This window comes from Saimiri boliviensis, chromosome 19 (genome assembly GCF_048565385.1).
Source record: "Saimiri boliviensis isolate mSaiBol1 chromosome 19, mSaiBol1.pri, whole genome shotgun sequence".
Lineage (NCBI taxonomy): Eukaryota > Metazoa > Chordata > Mammalia > Primates > Cebidae > Saimiri > Saimiri boliviensis.
In genome coordinates this window covers 37,092,393-37,102,471 of record NC_133467.1, presented here as the reverse complement: position 1 = coordinate 37,102,471, position 10,079 = coordinate 37,092,393, and the positions used below count along the sequence as shown (strand labels likewise).

Here is a 10,079-nt window from a genome sequence, read left to right as displayed (position 1 = left end):
AATCGTGCCTTCCTCAAAGAGCTGTGATAATTAACTAAAATAATGCAGGCAAAATGTTTAGCACTGTGCCTGGTACTTAGTAAGTCCCCCATACATGTACACCACTATCACTGTCACCCACAGGACACACTCCAAGATAAGGGAAGCAGAGCAGGACCATGCATCTTACCTGCCCTACATCTCTGCCTCTACTTTTCTTTTATTATTATTTTTTTGAGATGAGGTCTCTCTCTTGTCCCCTCAGCTGGAATACAGCAGAGTACTCTCGGCTCACTGCAACCTCTCCCTCCCGGGTTCAAGTGATTCTCCTGCCTCAGCCATCCAAGTAGCTGGGACTACCGGCACCCACCACCATGCCTGGCTAATTTTTTTTTTTTTTTTTTTTTTTTTTTTTTTTTTTGAGATGGAGTTTCGCTCTTGTTACCCAGGCTGGAGTGCAATGGCGCAATCTTGGCTCACCGCAACCTCCGCCTCCTGGGTTCAGGCAATTCTCCTGCCTCAGCCTCCTGAGTAGCTGGGATTACAGGCACGTGCCACCATGCCCAGTTACTTTTTTATATTTTTAGTAGAGACGGGGTTTCACCATGTTGACCAGGATGGTCTTGATCTCTTGACCTCGTGATCCACCTGCCTCAGCCTCCCAAAGTGCTGGGATTACAGGCGGGAGCCACCACACCTGGTCTTTTTTTTTTTTTTTTTTTGACATGGAGTTTCACTCCTGTCCCCCAGGCTGGATTACAATGGTGAGATTCTTGCAATCTCACTGCAAACTCCTCCTCCTGTTTTCAAGTGATTCTCCTGTCTCAGCCTCCTGAGTAGCTGGGATTAAAGGTGCCAGCCACCATACCCAGCTAATTTTTGTATTTTTAGTAGAGATGAGGTTTCACCATGTTGGCCAGGCTGGTTTTGAACTCCTGACCTCAAGTGATCGCACACGTTGGCCTCCCAAAATGCTACGATTACAGTCATAAGCCAACGTGCCCGGCCCTCTGCCTCTACTTTTCAGATATTCATTCAACCACTTATTGGGCAGCGGATCTGTATAAGACCTGGTACTAGATGCTGCGGAATGGTCAAAGACAAATAACATTCTTTGTCCTCAAGGGGCTCATAATTTTCAGATCCATCCTCAGGTCAAGAGAGAGCTTTCCCACCCCTGGTCTCAAGAAAAGAAATCAGGGTGGGGTGCGAGCAGGAAACATTTGTGTTTCACGGAGGAAGCTTTATTTGGGGAGAGTGTGGTTCTGTTCGGCCCTGAACAGTCCTGCCCTGCCCACCCCATCCCAGCCAGGTGGCTTTACTTCTTCCGGCCCTTCTTCATCTTCATTTCCTTGGCCAGCTCCCCAATCAGTCTCCAGTACTCATTGAACTTGAGCTCTGAGTCCTGATTTATATCCAAGCTCTTCATCTTCTCATCAAGGGAGCCCACATCCTGATGAGACACCAAAGGGAAGGGTAGAATTAGAAACTGGGATTCTTAGGCCAGGTGCAGTGGCTCATTCCTGTAATCCCAGTACTTAGGGAGGCTGAGACAGGTGGACCACGAGGTTAGTAGTTTGAGACCAGCCTGACCAACATGGTGAAACCCCGCCTCTACTAAAAATACAAAATTAGATGGGTGTGGTGGTATATACTTGTAATCCCAGCTACTCAGGAGGCTGAAGCAGGAGAATCACTTGAACCTGGGAGGCTGAGGTTGCAATGAGCCAAAATGACACTAACCACTACACTCCAGCCTGGGTGACAGAGCAAGACTGTCTCAAAAAAAAAAAAAAAAGAAAAGAAAAGAAAAAAAGAGGGCCGGGTGCGGTGGCGCAAGCCTGTAATCCCAGCACTTTGGGAGGCCAAGGCAGGTGGATTACGAGGTCAAGAGATCGAGACCATCCTGGTCAACATGGTGAAACCCCCATCTCTACTAAAAATACAAAAAGTTAGCTGGGCATGGTGGCACGTGCCTGTAATCCCAGCTACTCAGGAGGCTGAGGCAGGAGAATTGCCTGAACCCAGGAGGCGGAGGTTGCGGTGAGCCGAGATCGCGCCATTGCACTCCAGCCTGGGTAACAAGAGCGAAACTCCGTCTCAAAAAAAAAAAAAAAAAGAAAAAAAGAAATTGGGGTTCTTGAGACAAGCAGGGAGGGAAGAACTGCCAGCTGCCATTCTCTCAAGCCCTTCCCTCAGGGAGCAGTGGCGCCTGCCTCTTCTCTAAAGAATGAGGCCGCAGCCCCAAGACTGCACTGCCACGGGGTGCATCTCCAAGGAGCACCAGCAGAGAGAGGTGGGGGGCCCTGAGTCCTAGGGCTTGCCATTGTGTAAATACTTCCACCGTGGCCACTTACAAACCACAAACAGGTTGTCACTGAATGCAAAGCTGGAAAGATTTCACACAATCTGCTCTGACCAGCACAACACTGCAGCTGCTGTGCCATTGGCCCAAGGATTTGCCAGCATCTCAAGGAGATGCTGCTGGGTTGGACCCGGTCTGAGCCTTCTGGGACCACCCTCCTCTTTCTCGGAAAGCTGGAGAAGCTCCCAGTTCTTAGCTGCTCATTGCACAAACCTTGTGTCTTCTCATTTCTCCAGCTAGGTCACCAGATCAGGTGAATGGTGAAGATGTCAGGTATCTGGGTTTTTAGGGGGCCCTTGACAGAGTCTCTCCCATAGGCCTCTGAAATCAATGGCAACAGTAAACTGGATGTCCTGATCAAAGGACTTCTTGCCAGATAAACAAGCACATCCAAAAAGTGGACCATTGAACAATAGTTCAACATCAAACCAGAGAAGGGTGCCCTAGGCAGGGTGTGATGCTCAAGGTTTGAACCAACACTTGGATGCAGACAGAGAAGACTCACTGAATCTCTAAAGGGAACAAAGCTGATTCACAGAGCGCTAAAGAAGACTTTTTTTAAAAGTTACAACCATGTTTAATTGTAAAATACTATAAGCACTCAGTGGAAGGCAAGGATGGCTACTGTAACATTATACTGGGGGTGCATTCAATTAGTAAAGAGAAAGAAATAAGTATTAAGAAGGAAGAAGCAGGAGGGGTGCAGTGGCTCACACCTGTAATCCCAACACTTTGGGAGGCTGAGGCAAGTGGATCACTTGAGGTCAGGAGTTTGAGACCAGTCCGGCCAACAAAGTGAAACCCTGTCTCTACTAAAAATACAAAAATTAGGCAGGCCAGGCATGGTAGTTCACACCTGTAATCCCAGCACTTTGAGAGACCAAGGTGGGCGGATCACCTGAGATCAGGAGATTGAGACCAACCTAGCCAACATGGTGAAACACTGTCTCCACTAAAAATGCAAAAATTAGCCAGGTGTTGTGGTGGGTGCCTGTAATCCCAGCTATTCGGGAGTCTGAGACAGGAGAATCACTTGAACCTGGGAGGCAGAGGTTGTGGTGAGCCAAAATCGCGCCATTGCACTCCAGCCTGGCCTATAGAGAGGGAATCCGTCTCAAAAAAAAGAAAAAAAGCCGGGCGCGGTGGCTCAAGCCTGTAATCCCAGCACTTTGGGAGGCCGAGGCGGGTGGATCACGTGGTCAAGAGATCGAGACCATCCTGGTCAACATGGTGAAACCCCGTCTCTACTAAAAATACAAAAAATTAGCTGGGCATGGTGGCACGTGCCTGTAATCCCAGCTACTCAGGAGGCTGAGGCAGGAGAATTGCCTGAACCCAGGGGGCGGAGGTTGCGGTGAGCCGAGATCGTGCCATTGCACTCCAGCCTGGGTAACAAGAGCGAAACTCCGTCTCAAAAAAAAAAAAAAAAGAAAAGAAAAAAAAATACAAAAATTAGCTGGGTGTGGCAGTGCACACTTGTAGTCCCAGCTACTTGGGAGGCTGAAGCAGGAGAATGGCCTGAGCGTAGGAGGCAAAGGCTCTAGTGAGTCGAGATCAAGCCACTGTACTCCAGCCTGGGTGACAGAGTGAGACCGTCTCAAAAAAAAGGAGCTGTGACAGGTGACAGAAATGAAGCAAAGGCCAAATACCAAACACCGTATCAGTACCAGTGGATTTCACAGCACTGGATTCAATCAACCCAGGACCAAGAATATTTAAGCAAAAATTCCTCAAAGTCCCAAAAAGCAAAACTTGAATTTTGTCACATGCTAAGTACTACGTTGAATCCATGTGAATGATGATGAGTGGGCACTGCATTACATATTACAAGTAACATAGAGTTACTTGTAATTTAAAGCATACAGGAGGATATGCATAGGTTATATGCAAATACTATCTGATTTTATATAAGGGACTTGAGGCTGGGCATGGTGGCTCACGAGAGGATCGCTTGAGCCCAGGAGTGCAAGACCAGCCTGGGCAACATAATGAGACCCTATCTCTACAAAAAAAAAAAAGGACAAAAAAAGGTACTTGAGCATCTAAGCATTTTGGTATCTGAGGGGGTCCTGGAACCAATTCCCATGGATATGAAATGACAACTATATATTTCATATTATACCACAGGGATATAAAAAACTTGCATAAATAGAAAATTGAATAAATACATATTTTTCTTAAAGAGAAAGGCTCCATCAGGTAAAAATGTCAATTTTCCCTAAAATACATCTTTTATATGATCCCAATTAAAATATGTACAGGATGCTTTTTTTTTTTTTTTTTTTTTTTTTTTTGGGACGGAGTCTTGCTTTGTTGCCCAGGCTGGAATACAATGGTATGATCTCAGCTCACTGCAACTTCCGCCTCCTGGATTCAAGCAATTCTTCTGCCTCAGCCTCCCAGATAGCTGGGATTACAGGCACCCACGACCATGCCTGACTAATTTGTTGTATTTTTAGTAGCGGTGGGGTTTCACTGTGTTGGCCAGGCTGGTCATGAACTCCTGACCTCAGGCGATCCACCTGCCTCTGCCTCCCAATCTGCTGGGATTACAGGTGTGAGCCTCTGCACCCGGCCTACAGGATCCTTTTTAACATTATAAAATGTTACTGTATGGGCACAGTGGCTCACACCTGCAATTCTAATTCCAGAAATTTGGGAGGCCAGGGCAGGGGCATCGTTTGAGGTCAGGAGTTCAAAACCAGCCTGGCCAACACGATGAAACCCAGTCTCTACTAAAAATGGAAAAATTAGCCAGGTGTGGTGACGCATGCCCGTAGTCCCAGCTACTTGGAAGACTGAAGCAGGAGAAGCTTGAACTCAAGAGGCAGAGGTTGCAGTGAGCAGAGATCACACCACTGCACTCCAGCCTGGGTAACAGAGTGTGACCTCGTCTCTTTTTTTTGTTTTTGTTTTTGTTTTCATTAGTGTAGTATCCTGGAATTCAAGACTTCATCTCAAAAAAAAAAAAAACTCAAGTTCCATTTCACTCAGAATTTTATAAGCATAAATCAGGGGAAAAAAATGCCATTTTCACGAAGTAGATTAGCAAATATTAAAAGCTCAATAATACCCAGTTCGGACAAGTATACAGGCATCACATGAAGTGTATGTGACCATATAAACTGATACAACCTTTTTAGGAGGCAAATTGGTGATATTCATCAAAATTAAAAATAAAAGCCAGTCTCAGCAGCTCGCCCCTGTAATTCCAGCATTTTGGGAGATTGAGGCAAGCAGATCACTTGAGGTCAGGAGTTCGAGACCAACCTGGCCAACATGGTGAAACCCCATCCCTACTAAAAATATAAAAATTAGCTGGGCGTGGTGGCTCAATCCTATAGTGAGCCGAGATCACGCCATTGCACTCCAGCCTGGGTAACAAGAGCAAAACTCCGTCTCAAAAAAAAAAAAAAAAAAAATTAGCCAGGCACGGTGGCATGTGCCTAAAATCCCAGATATCTGGGAGGCTAAGGCAGGAGAATCCCTTGAACCCGGGAGGTTGCAACGGGCTAAGATCGTGCCACTGCACTCTACTCTGGATGAGAGAGCGAGATTCCGTCTCAAAAAAAAGAAAAAGGAAAAAGCAACAGGAGTAATTTCAAGAGAAATGTCTTTAAGTAGGTGAGAGGGGATGGGATCCAGGGAACCAGAGAAAGGTTGGCCTTAGGAACAGTGATGGATCATTTTCGTTAACAGGAAAGACAGCAGATTTCCGGGAGGGAAGGGAGCTCGTACAAGTTTCCTGATTGCTCCTATTTTCTTTCTTTCTTTCTTTCTCTCTTTTTTTTTTTTTTTTTTTTTTTTTTTTTTGAGATTGAATCTCCCTCTGTTGCCCAGGCTGGAGTGCAGTGGCACAACCTCAGCTCACTGCAACCTCTGCCTCCCGGGTTCAAGCAGTTTTCCTGCCTCAGCCTCCTGAGTAGCTGGGGTTACAGGCACATACCACCATGCCCAGCTAATTTTTTTTTAATGTTTTTATCAGAGATGGGGTTTCACCATGTTGGCCAGGCTGGTCTCAAACTCCTGACCTTCTCAGTCTGTAAACTTCTCAGGAAAAGGGAGAATGTGAAAAGACGTACTGGATTTAAGGAGAGAAGACAAACTGTGAAACAATCATCGATCTGAAAGAACTGGTAAATGAATCCACCAGGGAAACATAGTAGAACCGCCAGCCATTGCCAAGAGTCCCTTTTGGGGTCTGTGGTTATCGATTTAAAGTGAGACAAGTCAACAAAGCTGTGCATTTTTCTCCAGCCAGATTCAGCCATCCAGGTGGATTTAACTGGCAAGTTGCTGGAGGTGAAATGCTGGATTACCTGGGTTGAGGACAGAGAGAGACAAAATCAAGGGAGTTGAGGCAGTGATTACAATGAGGAGCCTTAGAACCTGAGCTGAGGGAGACGGGTGACAAGGACACAAGCAAGTGTTGATGGAAGATGCAAACGTCGGAGGGTAAAGAGACTGAAGGTACCTGAGGAGTCAGGAAAACGCTGGAGTGGCGGGAGGCGAAGGTTGCAGTGAACCGAGATCGCACCATTGCACTCCAGCCTGGGTAACAAAAGCAAAACTCCGACTCAAATTAAAAAATAAAATAAAAGAGGCCAGGCACGGTGGCTCATGCCTGTAATCCTAGCACTTCACCTAGAGGCCAACGTGGGCAGATTGCCTGAGCTCAGGAGTTCGAGACCAACTTGGGTAACACAGTGAAACCTCGTCTCTACTAAAATACAAAAAATTAGCCGGGCGTGGTGGTGTGTGCCTGTTAATCCAGCTACTCAAGAGGCTGAGGTAGGAGAATTGCTTGAACCCGGGAGGTGGAGGTTGCAGTGAGCCAAAATTGCGCCACTGCACTCCAGCCTCGGCAACAGAGCGAGACTCCATCTAAAAAAAAAGAAAAGAAAAGAAACTGTCAACAGCCTGGAAAAGAAAATGACCAGGCCTCTTCCAACCCAGAGATGATAAAATGTAAGTCCTGACTCCGGCCTGTCAGTGGCAGAGAAGGAAAGACCCTGTCAGACACCCTATTGAGGGGGTGCCCATAGCAGGTGGGGAGTCCTCACAGATCTATCTACCCCTACACTGAGGTCTATGACTCCATGAATTTGGCTATATTTTCTTTCTTTCTTTCTTTTTTTTTTTTTTTAAATATAGAACACTTCACAAATTTGTGTGTCATCCTTGAACAGGGGCCATGTATGTGAAGTGAGGAATGTGAACTGTGTTTTCTCTTGGCCTCCTAGCTGTGATGGTCTGTGAATCTCCTGGAAGCCAGCTCTGGGTCCAGTCCTGTCTTGGGGAAATTAAACCAGAAAGGCACAGAGTATACACGAGAACCCAGCAGCATCATCTGATACAAACACATACTCCCACTGACACACAGTATCTTTGCTTATCTAATTACATGCATGCACCACAAACACACACACACACACACACACCAGGCAAGAAAACCCACAACCAGGTCAGGCACAGTGGCTCGTGCCTGTCATCCCAGCACTTTGGGAGGCCGAGGCAAGTGGATCATTTGAGGTCAGGAGTTTGAGACCAGCCTGGCCAACATGGTAAAAACCTGTCTCTACTAAAAATACAAAAATTGGATGTGGTGGCACACACCTGTAATCCCAGCTACTCAGGAAGCTGAGGCAGGAGAATCACTTGAGCCCCGGAGGCAGAGATTGCAGTGAGCCAAGATCACACCACTGCACTTCTGCCTGGGCGACAGAATGAGACTCTGTCTCAAAAAAAAAAAAAAAAAAAGAAAACTTGCAACCATTTACACATGCAACCACCCACACCCTTTCTTGTGGTCACATCACCATACTCAGCACTGTCACCTGCTCGACACAGTGTCCCGTCATGGCCTCACAAAATCTCAGTCCCAGACCTCTGCCTACCTTGAGCAGATGAGGCAACTGCTGGGTAACCAGCTCCTTAAACTCAGCGGTGTTGAGGCTGCCCTTCTGGCCCTCCTGCTTCGCAAAGGTGAAGAAGGTGGTGACCACGGTCTCGATGGCCAGCTCCAGCTCTGTCAGTGGTTCTGCTGCCATTAGGACCCTGAGGCTGAAGCTGATGTCCTCGAGGGGCTGGCTGACCTTTGTCAGGGCTGTGGAACAGAGAAGGAGCAGAGAGGGAGCGTCAGGGAGGCCTAGATGCAGGAGTGGTTCAGAAGACCCCCGCCTTGGTGTTACCACCTCAGGTCTCCGCCTGGAGGGGGCATTATGGGGAAAGTGGGAGAGAACCGGGGTTGAGCTTGGGGCAGCAGATCAGGCAACAGCATCTCAGTTTAGGTGGGGGCAGGAGGTTCGGTAGGAACCCCCTCTTCTGTAGGTCTCACAGTCTGGGGTCCTCTTTAGGTGTCTGTGGCTTAGGGACCCCTCTGTGGTGATCCCTTGGTCTGGAGACCCCCTTTACCTGAGAGGAGGTTTTCAGTCTGAGTGTCCTTCTTGGAGTCCTTTGAGTCTGGTGGCTCCTCTGTGGGGTGTCTGTCTCAAGAGTTCCTTCTTGTCTCACGCAGCCTCACAGGGTCATGAGGTTGTTTGTCTCCAAAACTTGTTTATGTTGGGCCCTGGTCTCCTGAGCCCGCATCCGCCCACACACACTCAGCGCTGCTCTTCCCAGCAAAGCACAGGGTCTGGCGACCGTCCGGCTGTGGTCAGAGCTGGCATTTTCTCTGCCCCGCTCCACCCTCACCTCTCCTCAGGGGCAGCAGGGCAGAGGTCTGAGCCCGGGACCCCACAGGTCCTCCCTGCTCCTATCTCCCGGGGACAAGGGTCCTGGAATGGGGCGCCTCTGACCCCCTGCCCCAGGACGGGTTTAGCACAGGCACTTACAGCCCCCGGCGGTGCAGTGGGTGGGGCAGGAGGGAGGCATTCTCATTTCCGTCCACCCGTCCACCCGTCCACCCCGCCACGCACTCCTGCACGCACTGTTGCTCGATCACCCAAAGCTGCTTCCTGAATTCCTGCCTGAGCTGGCTCTGGGGGAGGGACCTGGGAGCCCAGGAATTAAAAATGATCTCCAGGCTCCCTCCAGGGTCCGTCAAGAGACTCACCGGGCAAGGAGATGGGGTGCAGCGAGCTGGAGCCTCAGGGCTGAGGTTTATAAGCAGCGGGGGGGAAAGGGGAGAGAGGAGCTTCCAAGCCCGGAAGTGTCAAATTTCCGTGGTCGATCCTGAAGAGCAGAGACCGCCCAATCACGCCTCTCGCCCTGAACCCTCAGGCCTGGACCCGGGCTCCCTGCCAGCTACACGAGCACCCCCCACTTGGTCAGGGAGAGGAGCTGCCTGGACAAATGTTCAGCAGGGGTCCCAGGGTCCTACTCCTCTCCATATTGGGGGCTGCTGCCACCACACCCCGCATCCAATCAGGAGTGTGTATGCTGAGCGGGGGGGGGGGGGGGGGGGAGGGGCGGGGAAGGGGGAGGCAACCAACTGAGGGAGCTCAACATTGGGAGGCCCAATCTGAGATACACACGTTGGCCCCTTAAAATGAGACCCCACAGGCGGGGCGCAGTGGCTCAGGCCTGTAATCCCAGCACTTTGGGAGGCGGAGGCTGGCGGATCATCTGAAGTCAGGAGTTCCAGACCAGCCTGACCAACATGATGAAACCCTGTCATTACTAAAAATACAAAAATTAGCCGGGTGTGGTGGTGCATCCCTTTCATGTTAGCTACTCAGGAGGTTGAGGCAGGAGAACCACTGGAACCCAGAAGGCAGAGGTTGCAGCGAGCCTA

The 10,079-nt window shown here is 49.1% G+C and overlaps 1 protein-coding gene across 1 annotated transcript; it reads right to left on the bottom strand.

Annotated features, from left to right (window-relative positions):
- Nucleotides 1-1,201: 1,201 nt before the first annotated feature.
- S100A13 (S100 calcium binding protein A13) lies at nucleotides 1,202-9,703 on the bottom strand. Its single transcript, XM_010329645.3, has 4 exons — nucleotides 9,399-9,703; nucleotides 8,759-8,978; nucleotides 8,242-8,450; nucleotides 1,202-1,432 (listed from the first exon to the last, which is right to left on the bottom strand). The coding sequence occupies exons 3-4, from the start codon at nucleotides 8,392-8,394 to the stop codon at nucleotides 1,298-1,300; spliced, it is 288 nt and encodes a 95-aa protein (XP_010327947.2). The 5' UTR covers nucleotides 8,395-8,450; nucleotides 8,759-8,978; nucleotides 9,399-9,703; the 3' UTR covers nucleotides 1,202-1,297.
- Nucleotides 9,704-10,079: the final 376 nt, after the last annotated feature.